The following is a 15,652-nucleotide window of genomic DNA, read 5'->3' as shown; positions in this document are numbered from 1 at the left end:
CCAGCCATTATTAATGAAGAAGTGAATTGGAGCATGGTGTCTCTAGACAAAATGAATAGATATTGGTCAATGATGCAGCGTTTAACATATAGGTATCAACACTGAAGCAGATAGTGTGAAAATGATCATAAGCAGAAATTATCTTCAGGTGTTGATGAAGGAATAGGTGATGTCGGCATTTTTAAAAATCTGAACTCTTCATACTGACAGATGCAGCTTTGTGCTAATGTCAGAGCTTTTACCACACAATAATGGAGCCATTTCCGTCGCTGGGGAAAAATATCGCATGGTAACTTACATACCTGAGCTACTTGGTCATTCTATGTAATCAGCTTTAGCAAGAAATGTCTCATTTCACATGCTAAAGCAGGGGTCAGCAAACATTTTCAGCAGGGGGCCAGTTCACTGTCCCTCAGACCTTGTGGGAGGTTGAACTATATGGGGGGGGGGATGAACATATTCCTATGCCCCACAAATAACCCAGAGATGCATTTTAAATAAAAGGACACATTCTACTCATGTAAAAACACACTGATTCCTGGATCGTCCATGGGCCGGATTTAGAAGGCGACTGGACCGGATCCGGCTCTGGGCCTTAGTTTGCCTACCCATGTGCTAAAGCTTTTTATGGTCATCTGCACACTATCCCTTGCTTTTTCCTGTAGGACTAATTGCAGTCATTAACAGTTGTCAACAGGTTTACTATATCCATTGAGTCAATCATCCATCTGCTACTACCCTTTTGAGAAAAACCCCACCCCACCCTTCACCTATATATAAGGGTCTGGTGACTTCTGTTTCAGTGTATCTGAAGAAGTGTGCATACACATGGAAGCTTATACCCAGAACAAACTTAGTTGGTCTCGAAGGTGCTACTGGACAATTTTTTAAAAAATTTTTTATTTCGACTGTGTCAGACCAACACAGCTACCTACCTGGATCTGAAACAGAATTATTTCCTTTCTGGATGGGGTAAAAGAGTTACTTCAGTTAAAATGCTGTGACCCTAGTGTAGGTTTTCGACCAATGTTAAAATAATGCTGGCTTTAAATGTTAAGTTTTTATGTGTCCTGGAAACAGCATGTAGACAACACTCCAGGTGAGCTTATTTTTCAGACATGTAATGCATTTAGAGTAGACATTTTTGTGACTCTGAGGTCTTCCTGTGTACCATAAGCTTATAACAATAAATATTTTCTATTGTAGTTTTGAAGGAATTCACAAAGATCATGTAGTATTGTAGCAGCCATATATTCTTCCCCAGACCATCTCAGCCAGATGCCAAACATGGCAAATTAAAACCAAAAACAAAAGTGATTTTGGATGACTTGCATATGAAAACTGATTTTAATTTCCATCTGCCATTTAAATCACACATAGTTTGCCTGCTGCTTGGTAGGAACAGTGAACAAGTAGATTCTCTCTGGTATCTGGATTCTTGTACATGCACAAAACTTGGATAGGCAGAGGAACCTGAGGTGTATTTTGTAGGGATCCTGGTGTGATAACTCAACTGATGACATTCATTCTTGATTTCTGAAGAGCAACCAAAATCCACACACACCTTTCATCTTCACGTGGAACTTAGTCGGTTCCTTTAAATGTTCACCTAATGATACGCTTTCTAAAACCAACGCTGTTGTCTTGTATCACCATATCAGTATCTAAATATAAGGTCTTGGCATTTTGATATTACTTCATTTGTCAACAAATGCTTCCTGTTCATCTGTCCGCTGCATTAATACACCCATATTTCTTTTCTTACAGTTGATGAAGGGAATGTGAAGGAATTGGGTCAGGTTCGGATTCTGCATAAGAGAACAGCCATGCGTTACAGTGTGTACAAGAGGAGGAGGAAGGGGCCAAGCGATGAAGAAAGTGTTCGACAATATGCAACTCTAGTGGGGCAGGCGTGTGCAGAGCGAATGTTGCTCTTCAGAAGCTGAGGTGTCAGTTCTTGAGGTGTTCTCCAGCACTGTATCTTATTGCACAACTGCCTATTGTATGCCCTTGTGTTGATATGCCTATTGAAAATGGAGGCACTTTATATGAATGAATACACTGGCTTATCTTAAAAGAAAATACCATTTTTTTCACCTTTCTGCCAAGGGTCTGGCAGAATATAAAGGCCCTTTGTTTTATTTTGCTATCATGATCCCTTCCTTGCATTCTGAAAAGTGTGCATGGTGTGAAGTACATAAATGGTCTGAACACAATTTTTCCTGTAGGTCTTTGTAGTTTCCTCTTAGGGAGAATATTTGAAGTCACTTGGGTGCTGACATGTATCAAAGCTATGGTGAAATGTGTGTAAGTTCCACAAATGGGAGGCTAAAATGTGCAGTTGCATGCTACTCTGTTCTAGAACACAGCTAAACTGTGGTGCTTGGAATGAAGCCTGTTTCTGTCCCAGTGAATCCAATAGCAAAACCCAGTTTATTCTGGTTTGTGGACTTTATATAATCTGTACTATATGACATACAAAGCCATCTAACGTAAACCTATGCACTGTAGCTTTAGAGAGTCACTGCAATTTTTAATTTTTGCTTTAAAGAATGTGTAGTAGTCTTTAAATACCAAGAAACATGGAGGTTTGGTTTTTGTAATTAAATGGTTACTCTGGAAAATATTGGAATTGAAGCCAAGGTTAGGTTTGTGGTCAAATTACCAAAGAGATTACTTTAAATAAAGCAGCAGGTTGATGTTGTACCTTGATGTACATCCCACTTTTTTGTATTTGAAATGCCTATTTGTGTTCATTGCAAAATTCTAGAATTCCATTTCTCTCTCTCTCTCTCTCTCTCTCTCTCTCTATATATATATATATATATATATGTAAAATCTCATTAAAAATGTTTTTTTTTTATCTTCAAAACACAGAAGTGTCTCTACTACTGCCATTATAGTTGTATATCCGGCATTGTAGCTCTCACTCATACTTAGGTTCTTTGTTTTATTAAAATTGTAAAGTACACAGCTGTAAATGTGAACATATGCTTTTAATTGGATTGGGAACCTATTTTTCATAGAAATCCTTTTATCAATTTCTGTGTCCGTGTCTGATAGAAAAGGCTATAAGAATTCAGCAGTGTATCTGAAATTTACTTACCGGTACGTTGCTGATTAAACAATACTCAGTATGACTTGCAGACTCAGAGATGCCATTCCTGTTTGTTGCAATGAGCATCTGCTTTGCTAAACAGGTTGTTGGGGTTACCACTTTGGGAGTAATAAAAGTGAAGATCAGTTGAAGAAAGGAAGAAGGAACTGGAATCAACCCCCTCCCAGAAAATTGTTTGCATGAGTGGGAGTAACCAATGTCGTGCCCTCCAGGTGTCAAAACTTCAGACCCTAAGAACTGTGTTAACAACATTCACAGATAAGGTACATGTGATGGGTAGTCTCTTCATGCCCCCCCCCTTATAACTTCCATATTTAAACTTTTGCCTAATGAGCATGATAAAAAAACTGACACGGTATAATTGCCTATTTGTAGATTTTAGCAAAGTATACTGAGTTGAATTCAACTAGGTTATACTCAGGGTCAACCCATTGGAATAAATGGGTGTGTCTAATTTAGATCTATTAATTTCAGTGGGTCTACAGTGGTACCTTTGGTTACATACGCTTCAGGCTACATACGCTTCAAGTTACAGACTCCGCTAACCCAGAAATAGTACCTTGGGTTAAGAACTTTGCTTCAGGCTAAGAACAGAAATTGTTCTCCCGCGACGCGGCGGCAGCAGGAGGCCCCATTAGCTAAAGTGGTGCTTCAGGTTAAGAACAGTTTCAGGTTAAGAATGGACCTCCGGAACGAATTAAGTACTTAACCCGAGGTACCACTGTTCTCTAATTTAGTTGGGCACGAAGTCATCTAGTGAGCTTTATATTTGAGTCAGGGTTTGAACCCTGGTCTTCCTGGTCCTAGTCCAAATCTCTAGCCGCTAAGTATCTATAAATACATCAATTTACATCCTGTACCATTTGATTGGCTATATAGGCTTTATAAAACACTAAACCCCAGCATAATTGAGTAGACCAAAGCTTTCCAAACTGTGTCACAACACGTGTCGGCTGCAGTATATAGGTGTGTCATGTGAATGCTCCCCATGCTCCTCCTGGGGCTAGAAAAGGGTTTAACCCCCGGTTTGCTAGTAAAAATTACTATGTCGCAAAATGATGCATGTCTAAAAAGTGTGTCACCAACATGAGAAGTTTGGAAAGCTCTGGAGTAGACACAGTAATGACACTTGTTTGGCAGCTGTTTGAGTGGCATCTGTCTGGTTTCTGGGTAAACTCAATCCCATTTCGTATTCATGACCTTTGAGTTAAATGTCGGACCACCCTTCAATCTTTCACAAAAGCTGCCCCCAAAGCATTCCTACCCATTTAGCCATAGGGCATTGTGGACCTTGAAGATGGATAAATTAACTTTTAAAGAAGTTCTTATAGTCGTTTTTTTGATGCAGTTGCTCTTTCAGCAGGATATCTGAATTGTCCCTACACTGTGATTTGTAAGCGGATCACAAATCACAAAGAAATCTGGACTACAGAGCACAACACTTCAGACATTCAAAATAAGCAGTAAATGAAACAAATGCCCCTCTGACCCAAAATATGGAGATCTAAGCTTAACTATGAAGCCAGACGTCTCTGTTGCAGTCGTCTCAGTCCACTTTATCTGTTATTGCCAGCATCACATGGTTGCCCCCTGCCATTCTTCCTAGCATGTATATTTTCTGCCCATGTAGGGTAGTTTATGGAGATAGTCTTTCATCATATAGGAAGTGCAAGCTTTCTTAAGCTTTTTCACCTTGCATGGTGTTGTGGATTTCGTTTATGTTGACATCGCAAGCTGTTTTCTGGATTAATGTAAACAATACCTGATTTATTTAAAATGGAAGCAGAAATGGACAGCATTCATTAAGCCTACATGATGACTTCCTTTAGTTGAAGGATTTATGGATACAACCTATGTGTAATTGTCTTCCTGATATTTTTCATTTTTGCCTCATTTCCTCTGAATGTATGAGGACTCTTAATATCTATAATCTCCTTTAATTATGTGTTTCTGTCCCTTAGGACAATAACTGTCTTCAAGAAAGAAGATGTTTGATGAATCAGTACATTTTTAAAAAGAGTTTGTTTTGTTCTCCATACACCTTGATTTTCTGGACTTCATCTATGGCACAGGAACCTGTTTTAAGGCAAAAGATTCGTTCCTAAATTAAGTGCCTTACATAATTGCTTTCATCCTCTTCCTCTCATATTTTATTTTTAAAGTGCCTACGATGGTATGGTATCATCCAATAAAATTTAAAACTTGTTTTCCTGCCCTGAAGCTCACAATCTAAGATCAGATAATACACAGCAAGAAGGGTGATGTTTTTGAATATACAAAGGGGAAGAAAAACAAAGGAAATGCAGAGAGATGGAGTCAGAACCAAGTACTTGAAATAACTTCAGAGTCTACATACAGAAGTAAATGCAGCTGTAGTCTTAGGCCCATTTACTGAGGAAGACTGTATTTTTCACTCCATAGGGCGCACCGGACCATAGGGCGCACCTAGTTTTTAGGGGGGGGGAGTCTTGGCTTCCTCTTTAGCCACGCGCAACCTCTCTAGCCAGGAGAAGCTGCGCACGGCTTTGTTTTTTGTTTCCTGGACCCAAACAGGTCCAGGAGTGGTGGTGAGATTGCGCGCAACCTCACTGCCCCTTGCGGGGCTGGGACGGGGGATGCCCGAGCAAGCTCACCACTGCTCCCGGGGTTTTTGCCACGGGGCTGGGATGGGGGAAGCCCGAGAACAGGCAGCTATCCGCAAGCCTTCGGAGCCTGGGGGGAACTCCCCCCGTGCTCCAAAGGCTTGCGGATAGCAGCCTGAAGCCTGGAGAGTGAGAGGGGTCGGTGCGTACCGATCCCTCTTGCTCTCCAGGCTTCAGCGAAAGCCTGCATTCGCTCCATAGGATGCACACACATTTCCCCTTCATTTTTGGAAGGGAAAAAGTGCATCCTATAGAGCGGAAAATACGGTAAGTCCCGTTGAACTCAACGGTGCTTGCTTCTGACCAGGAATGTACTGGCAGTACAAATCAAATATTTTTTTCCCCTAAAATTAGAGGAAAGGTATATTAAGATTGTCTCTAAAGAGGCATATTTACATATTGGAACAGAAGAAGGAATTATGACTATTTTTTTTCCTAATTGGAAAGAGGATTTTAATACCTCATTCTTCACACTTTCTGTTTTTATAATGTCTTTTTATCCTTTGGGTGTGGGAGAGAGATTACCCTATTCCTTGAATTATTTTTATACACCATCTAGCTCCTCTGTGTAAGGAAGCCACAAATGTGGTCTTCAGACTTAATTGAAGGCAGAGTGTCCCTGAATGCCTATACGCTACAATAACTACAAGGGAATGCTATTGTAGTAATCAAGTCAATCGGAACACTTTGTATAGCGCTGTAACCTAAAATGATCAGTCCTGGTGCTTTTACATAAATTGTGCTTCTCCATCAGACAAAATAAAATAAAATAACAGGCTATGTGGGTGTGCCACCAGGGGGCATGTTAAAGCTTGCAAATTGCATACAGTTCGTTGGTAATAAGCTTTTTGTCGTTTCAACAATGTCCTTACTGTTCCAATTCTGCCTTTTCCCCTGCTTCGCTTTGAATGCTTTCATCCCAAATCCTGATTCAGAAGCTCAATCGCTACACTATATTAAGTCACGGGAGTTGAAAGTAATTGTCGTGTTTTTAAAAAGTACTTTATATGAAATATGCCTTTTGTATGCTACAATGGATGCAATAAAGAGTCACAAAGACAGCGCTGAGTAAGCTGTTTTAGTGTCTTCAGCTTATTGGTTCACTTCTGTGACTCTTAAGGTTGTGATCCAAAGAAATGGCATATAGGTGAATGCAGCTTTCTTTGCAGGTAAATGACTGTTAGTTTTAAAAGTGGCTTGTTGAACTATGAGAATGGCTGTGCCAATGGCTTCTGAGACACTCCACAGGATTTGTCTTGCATGCAGAGTGTTCATGGTTTCAAGCTGGAGGAGGGCAGCTTGAAACCTAAAGTTGTGTTCCTGACTGGGGTAGATACCAATCTTAGCCTCCCCAAACCTTTTCTGCTCCATCTGGTGAGGGAGCCAGCAGCTTTCGCCAGCTGATGGTGAAGAGCAAGAAATCTTCCACAGCTGTAGCCAGTTATCAAGGGTGATTGAGGCCTGTTTGTAGGCTGCTGTCGGTGGGTTGTTGGCAGCAGTGGGGCAGCCTTGAAGAGAGAGAGAGAGAGAGAGAGAGAGAGAGAGAGAGAGAGAGAGAGAGAGAGAGAGAGAGAGAGAGAAAGAACCCATTTGGGGTATGACAAGAAAAAGCACACTCCCTTTGGTTGATCGGTTTGGAGCAGTTGGAGAGAGAGGTGAGTTAGTTTATCTTCCAAGTGATAGACTGGTGGAGAGCTACACCTGTGGTAAAAGCATGAATGGAGCTCACAAACACACACCCAGGGTGCCTAGTGGGCATTTTTGTGATTTTACTATTTTATATTGTTTGGATTGGTTGTACTTTTACTGTAGCAGTCTTCTGTATTAATCTGATACTCACTGGGGGTTTTTTGGGGGGGTTGCCCCCAAAGCAATCTATAAATAAGACATAACACAACCTCTCAATGTCTGCATGTTGAGCACAGTTTTCTGCAAGGGAACACCCTAAGCACAAATAGCTGCTTGTATATTTTAGGGGCTTCATGTGATCATGACGCCCAATGTGGCAGAGTTCCTGGCTGCACGAAACCCCTGTGGTATATGCACAAGCTACGAACAGGAGTGCCTTACTGAAAACAATGCTCAACAGGTAGCCGTTGAAGGGAAGGGCCTTGGGCCTTGAGGCTTGATTGAATCACAGACCTGGGAGGGACCATGAGGGTCATCTAGTCTAGCCCCCTGCAATGAAGGATTCTTTCAGCTAATGTGGGGCTTGACCCCACAACCCTGAAATTAAGAATCTCATGCTCTACTGACTGAGCTATCCCTTACGGGTAAGATCAGAGCCCCACTCCAGCTTGAAACCATGTGTGTCCTGTGTGTGAGTAATGGATCTTTAATACCTTTTTAGTGTGAGTTGATGCTTAAGTGACCATTAGCGAACCAGGATAGCTTAGGAATAATCACTTTAAAATGACTGCTCCTTACCTTTTTTCTCATCTGAGGCAGGGGAAGCAAGCAAAAGGACCGTATCATGGAATAAAATTGTTCTAATTCTATAATAAATACCCCTGAGGGTGGAGGCTTCTATTACTAATTTTTTAGGAAGCAATGTAGAGCTACCTTCTGCCTTTACAATGAGAAATTAAATGAAGAGCAAATGTTACTATTAAATATATACTATATATATATATATATATATACTCTATATATGCAGATTTTGGTGTCTTCGGGTGTCTTCCCGTGTAAAAGTTGGGGTGTCTAGGCGACGTTTCGACGAGGTCTCACTCGTCATCTTCAGGCTGGTGCTTTCGGCTTCTTGTTACTGGAACAGAGCAGGATCTCAGTGTTTGAGTTCCTATAAATACTGTTGAGGGGGTGTGGTGTATAGCCTCCAATGTTCTGGGCAGAGAGGAAGTTCCCAGGCTAGTGTGCCTTTTCTTCTTTTGTTCCTTAATTACTTGAGGGATATCTTGAGTGATTTCTTGAGTGATATCCTGAGTACCACTTAGGTGGGTCATTAGGTGTGGATTAGTTGCTAAAGTCTTTGTGTCTTGACCTCTTGAACTTTGTGAAGAGTTTTTCTGAGAAGATGGCTGTACTGCACTTAGTTGTGCTCTGGCTTGGCTTCGTGTATAGGGGCGAGCTGTGGTTTTGTGGCCTGTGTCAGCCAGATCTGTGTAGGGATTGCAGGGGGGTGCAGCATCCGGAGGTGCCACCATGGTTTGGCTACTGGATGGTGTCTGTAATTTATCTGTGGAGAGGGTCTGGGTTTGGGTCTGGTGTGGTTGATTGGTGATGGCGTTCTGTGTGCCTCTGGATCTGGTGTCAGTTTTTGTGGGGAGGGCTAATTTCCAGATGTCTGGCAAGCGGGATGTGTCGTCACGCTTGTTCATGTTGTTTTACACGGGAAGACACCCGAAGACACCAAAACCTGCATTCCTGTACCCGTGAAAATCTACGAAAGCAAATACTCTCTCTATATATATACTATATATATACTATATATATATATATATATATATATATATATATATATATATATATATATATATATACTATATATATATATATAGTAACATTTGCTATTAAATTATATATATATCCTTAATATACAAATCTCTTAGCAGTTTACAATGCAAGTGCTATAGGCATGCATACAGAGAAGACGTCAGATATAAGCCTTGCATCCAGGTACTTGATATTAATTGCTGGGAACCACAGGAGGGTTGAGTAATGTTGGTCGTAGTTGTGGGCTGTGGGAACAGCATGCTGGGCTAGATAGACCTCTGGCCTGATCTAGCAGGCACTTCTTATGTTAAGTAGGTCTCATTGTTTCCCTTCACTGGCACCGGAAGATGAGAAATGCCAGCTAGGCAATAATTTGTTAGGTACGCGAGCAATAAATTTTATTGTGTCAAGGATTTAGGAAAGTTGAGAAATGGAAATATTAAGTAGTACATTATGTGTTTGTGGTCATTTCCGCCAGCGTTTCTGAATTAAACATCACACATTCATTAAAGCTGATTATCCAGATGCTATGTAACCTAACTCTTGTCTATTGATGGAGCAACACCTAACAAGCAAATAATCTTGTAAGATTATGCAGTATATTAGAGTGCATTTTAGGGGGTGGGGGGAAATCAATGGAAGGACTCTGAAACAAGGAATATACTTTCAGATCTGGAATACTTGGGAGCAGCTGGAATTTAAATGATGGTGTGAGCCATGCTAACAATAGACTGAGCAACCTCCAATGGTGTGAGCTTGCCCATGCAATGAAAATCTGCTTGCCCAATGGGACTTCTGGTTTCTCTTCTCTCCACCTGTGCACCTTTCAAACTCTGTTCTGAAGAGTCCCCCAACCTAACAGAGCAAATTTTAGAGATGTGCTGTGTGCTGTGGGGGCCGGGGAGGGAAAAAGGAGAAGGTATTGTTCTCATGAAGACTTTCAAATAATTATATTCACTTTGGGGGGGGGGGGAGAGGATTCTGATTATTACTTTCTTTAAAAAAATCTTTATGTATCCTTCAGGTCTGACTAATATGCCGGCCCTTATAATCTGGATTCCTTCTCCCTAACCAGAATACCTAAAAAGATTAATTACTCCAGTATGTTGAAGAACATTCTGTTTTCATAGTTTTCATATGATCTCTATTTTGCACTTCCTGTTCCAGTTGTGGTGCTGTCCAGAGTGTATCTGGTGTTTCCTTGCCCTTTCAGTTGTCCCACTAGCTGGGCTGAGAGCTGGTTTTCTTCTCCAAGAACAGCAACTCCTGGGCCGATTGCTCCTCAAGAAGCCCAGTCCAGCCATTTCTAGATCACTTTCTCCTACAGTCGCAGTTCTGAATGTGCTGAACATGATCTTGCCATGTTGCCCACCTCCCTCTCAGATGTTTTGGTTTGTCAACCTATATTTCTCTCAGCCACCCTGGAAATGTAGCCTATTGCCATGACTTGAATCTACTGCTTATTTCCACTGAATGGTTGCCCACTTTCTATATACCCCAGTATGGCTATTTCTGATGAACCATACAACTGAGGAGGAGAAACCTGACCTCTTATGATCCTTAAACACTATTTCTGCAACCCATTTCTATTGTAGTGCTCTGTCTCTGTTGCTTTCTCTAAGCCTCCTAAGATTTTTTTCACCTGCTTTTCTCTAGAGTGGCCAGATGATCTGGTCCACGGAGTTTAGAAGTTGCTGATCGGTTCTGTCATACTGGGTGCTAGACCTGTTTGCTTTTCAGAGCCCAATACATACGCTTAGTTTTCATCGTCTTCCCTCAACCCCACAGCACAAATCTATGTTACGTCTGGCAGAACAGATTATTGAAACAAATTAGAATTGTGGTGGTGTATTTGTCATGCAGGAAGCATGGGCATCTGCAGGAATTTTTCAGGGGGAGGGAAGTAAAATACTGAAAGGTGGGAGCATGCTTGATGTCTCGTTTTTAAGAAGTGAGAAGATAATTGCCATACATATGGTCTTGTATCTCAAGCTGCACAAATGCTAGAAGAAGAAAAAATTCCGAATGAAAACAGTGAATATGGGGGTTATGGTTCATCTGTGGGGGCAATTGCCCTTTTATCTCCCCACCACCACCAATGCACATAGACAAAGAATATCTGGTTGCCTCCAACAACCACCCCCCCTCCAGTAATCCCTCATATTTCTTTCCTGGGTTCCCGCTGCTTAACCGACCATGGAAACTGCCGACAAACAAGCAATATATCTAATGAAGCAGAAATGACAGGATGCCCTTAATCCAATCCTCGCACCTCCGAGAAGAAGCTACTGAGGCTGCCTCATTGCCAGCCCGCCATTGTTAATAATGGCCTTGCTTACCAATCTCCTTTCAACTTCCATTTATGGCGGGCAGAATGAATCCCAACAGCATTAACACCTACCTTGTGACGTGTGAAAAACCAGTTCTACCTCAAAACTGGCTAGTTTTACCTTAAAGACTGTAGATTATATGTCTATAATATGAGCTTATTAAAGGAAAGAAGATACAAGCTGATAAGATGCAAGTTTGTCTCTGTTCTTGAAAGCTGTTGAAACTTATTCCCTCCCCCCTCTTTTTTTTTAATGAGTACCTGTGGGGATGACATGGCCTGGGTATGATATTACAATGCTGCAGTTTATAGAGGTATATAAAATTATGTATGGTGTAGAGAAAGAGGATAGAAGTTTTTCTTTCTCTTTAATAATACAAAACTTGGGACGTCCAATGAAGCAGAATGGTGGAAAATTCAGGACAGATTAAAGAAAGTACTTTTTTCACACAGCATCAGGGTTTATAAGTTCTGCTGCTTATGTTTGCCCACCAGAGATGTCATTCTCTGTGGAAGCCCCTGAGTTGTGGATTTCCCTCCCCACAGAGCTTTTTCTGACACGTTCACCGTGCAGCTTTCAGCGAATTCTGACAATGCGCCTCTTTACCCTGACACGAGAGATGGGACCCACTCTGTTCCTGTGATTTGCTTTGACCGTTTTTAATACTAAACTGTAAATAATTGCAACCACCTTGGGAACTGCTCGTGAATCGTCCTCTATGGAATTTGCTCCCACAAGAGGTTGTGATGGCCACAATCTTGGATGGCTTTGAAAGAAGATTAGACAAATTCATGGAGGATAGGGCTGTCAGTGGCTGCTAGCCACAATGACTGTGTTCTCCCTCTATTGTTGGAAGCAGTGTGTCTCTTAATAGGTAAAGGACCCCTGGACGGTTAAGTCCAGTCAAAGGCGACTATAGGGTTGCGGCGCTCATCTTGTTTTCAGGCCGAGGGAGCCGGCATTTGTCCACAGACAGCTTTCTGGGTCATGTGGCCAGCAAGACTAAACCGCTTCTGGCTCAACCGAACCCCGTGACATAAGCCAGAGTGCACGGAAATGCCGTTTACCTTCCTGCCACAGTGGTACCTATTTATCTACTTGCACTGGTGTGCTTTCGAACTACTAGGTTGGCAAGAGCTGGGACAGAGCAACAGGAGCTCAGCCTGTCATGGGGATTCAAACCACCAACCTTCTGATCAGCAAGCCCAAGAGGCTCAGTAGTTAAGACCACAGTGCCTCTTAATATCAGTTGTTGGGAATCATGAGTGTGGAGACCACTGCCTTGTTTGTGACCTTCCCATAGGCATCTGGCTAACTACTGTGAGAACAGGATGCTGGACTAGAAAGGCCTTTGGCCTGGTCCACTGAGAGGGTTCATGTGTTCTTAGTAGCTTGTCTCTCATGGATTGCATATGAGTACCATGTTAGAAATCCATACATTGTTAATGCTAAATATTAGCGGTGGCTGTGTTAGGTTCAGGTGAGTCCTGATCAAGATCCCACTCTTTGGGATAACATTTTGATGAGAACACAGCCTGCTTCTACACTTAATACTGGGAGGCACAACACTGAATTGATTTATCATCCTTTGGTAACACACCGCACCATCTAGCCCATTTGGGGAGTACAGGCCCCTCACCAATACCTAGTTCCCATCATAACAAGGAGCCTTTTACTAGTAGCAAGAATCACGACCAAGTTGCTTCGAGGGTGGATGAGAAGAAAGAAGTGCTGGTCGTATTAAATAAGTGTTTAGTTATGTAGACCATATTCTCAGTCATTTATTTCCACATGAGCTATCTGTATACTTTGAAATGTGTTGCAGTCCTCTTAGTTTAAAAGGGAAACTTCTGGAATGTTGCTAGCATTATATATATTGTTTTTTAAGTGTGAGCTAGAAAAATAATAATAGGAGACTGCAGAAGGCAGCAGTGTTGGATTGGATGCAAATGACTCTAAACCCACAACCAAGAGAACTGCACAGCTTTTAAAAGATTGGCACCCAGATACTATGTCACAGCTGCTGCAGCCAGAGGAGGGGGTATGGAAGATGGATGATGCAAATCAATGTTAAGACACCACAGAAGGCTTGTGCTTATTGATGAAGAGGGGGGTGCATTGCCCATCTGGTTTTGTGAAGATTTTGGCTTTAAAAGGTGCACTTAATTTAAATAATGAGAGATTTGTTGGGCATCTTCATATTGTATATCTCCATGTCTATTGACATTAGGCAGGTGCCCTCACTATATATTTTAGATGCCTGCTGAAAACATTTTTGTTTCAAAAACCTACCCATATCTGTGTTAAAAGTTTTATCTTTGACTTTACTCATGATGGTTCTATGCATAATAGTTGTGCGCGCGCACACCCACACACACACTTGTTTTTAATTAGATCAGTGTGGGAATTCAGATGTAACGATCAGCATAGGTATTCCATACCAAAGCAGATCCTCATCATTAGTCATGTTTCTCACTACTTATAAATAATTGTGTAAAATACTGTGCAATGTTTAGGATATGAGAGGTCCTGAATCCTAAATTGCCACTATAATGAGACACTTATTTTGACCCTTGAGTAGCTTAGAAGTGACATATTTCAGAGATGCTTGCTTTCCTGTATTCTTTTGCATTGTCTGTGACTAAAATACCAAGTGGGAAGGTGTTTCATTCTGATGTTTATTTTGGACGTTGAAATATTTTCTTTGTGGGCTTTTAAGTAACGTGTGTGTGTGTGTGTGTGTGCGCGAGCTTCATAAAAGTAAGGAAGATGTTCCATCGAGAACAGGGGTACATGAAATCCACTCTTAAAAATATTATTCATAATAATAGCAAGGGAAGCTGAAAGCCATGAGCTGTTGAGCGAATTAAGTCCCGTCAGCTTTCTGACATCTGAGACATGTTCCTCTTTTCTGAAAGGAAAGTAGTCTACTCATGAAATCCATTAATCCTCTCCTGTCCAAACTTCCAGCCTTACAACAATATCGTTCCAGCAGAACCAACTGACTTTTAGACTCAGAGAAAGCAATAATCTTTGGGATTGGGGTAGGGGAGAGAAAGAGAGAGAGAGAGAGAGAGAGAGAGAGAGAGAGAGAGAGAGAGAGAGAGAGAGAGAGAGAGAGAGAGAGAGAGAGAGAGAGAGAGTCATCATCCATACTTCAGGGACAACCAGGAACAAAGCAGGCCTTGGAGCAAAAAAAGAAGTCTGAGCACTACAGTAGAAATGGATAATGTAAGTAAGTTGTTAAGTAGTGGGCTTGCTATAGGCATCTGCTTGGCCACTGTGGATGGGATAGGCCTTTTGTTTGCTCCATCTGGGCTCTCCTCATGGGCTACAGCTCTGAGTTTATGCAGGTCAAATCCAGTATGCCTACTTTTTGAGCCTCCCCTCTGAGGCAGTGCGCAAGGCTGCCAAAGTTTATGTTATCTTTTTATGGGCGACACGGTTAGAGATTACAGATGAGCAGCTCTTCATATGCAGGGATGCAGCTAAAATCGTGCAGACTTTGTTGATAATTTATGGGCTGCTTTCCATATCTCCTCTTGGGGAAGCTCTCTAGGCCAGCCAGCAAATTAGAACCAAATGATTCCATTGTTGTGTTTACCTTTTACAAACGGAGTGCACATGTAGTGTGCATTTGGCTGTTATCAAGATGTTCCCCTTGTTTGAAGGAGAGAGAAATTCGTATTTTGAGAAACATTTTGCTCCTGCCTAATGGCAACCTTGGAGGAAGAGCAAGCAGTTTATCACTAGGATTTGCGGACCAATGGACCATAAGTGAATTCAAGGAAGGTGCAGAAATTCCTTAGCCAGAACACACATACCATAAACGTATTAAAATTAAATGGGGATACATAAATCAAACTGTCAAATTATCCTGATACTCTCTGTTCAAGAGTTAACATTAAAAAGCAATGGGGGTGATATCTATGTAAATTATACTCAGAGTAGACCCAATGAATTGGTTTTATTGGGTCTCCTCTATCTGTATAGAACTCTATACAGATTTCCACAGTAACATCAACCTCCACATTTATGGATGTTTAGAACCATCCTATGGACTTGTGCAAATGTTTCTTAGCCATTTCCTATTGACCTTTAGGAAGCTCAGC

At 41.5% G+C, this 15,652-nt stretch overlaps 1 protein-coding gene and 1 long non-coding RNA gene across 6 annotated transcripts in view; one reads left to right on the top strand and one right to left on the bottom strand.

The window, feature by feature from the left end:
- The window catches only part of ATE1 (arginyltransferase 1), a 72,122-nt gene extending 69,416 nt beyond the window's left edge, over positions 1–2,706 (top strand). For all 5 annotated transcript variants that reach the window (XM_081912761.1, XM_081912764.1, XM_081912760.1 and 2 more), the window contains one exon: positions 1,768–2,706. In XM_081912761.1, coding sequence (XP_081768887.1) covers positions 1,768–1,946 — 179 coding nt within the window. In that variant the 3' untranslated portion in view covers positions 1,947–2,706. The remainder of the gene's footprint in view (positions 1–1,767) is intronic.
- Positions 1–15,652, bottom strand: part of LOC309370786 — a 44,094-nt gene that overhangs the window by 13,807 nt on the left and 14,635 nt on the right. The window lies entirely within an intron of this gene.

The sequence above is a fragment of the Podarcis melisellensis genome (assembly GCF_964234715.1).
Source record: "Podarcis melisellensis genome assembly, chromosome: 5".
In the NCBI taxonomy this organism is placed as follows: Eukaryota; Metazoa; Chordata; class Lepidosauria; order Squamata; family Lacertidae; genus Podarcis; species Podarcis melisellensis.
This window is presented reverse-complemented; position numbering and strand designations above follow the sequence as displayed.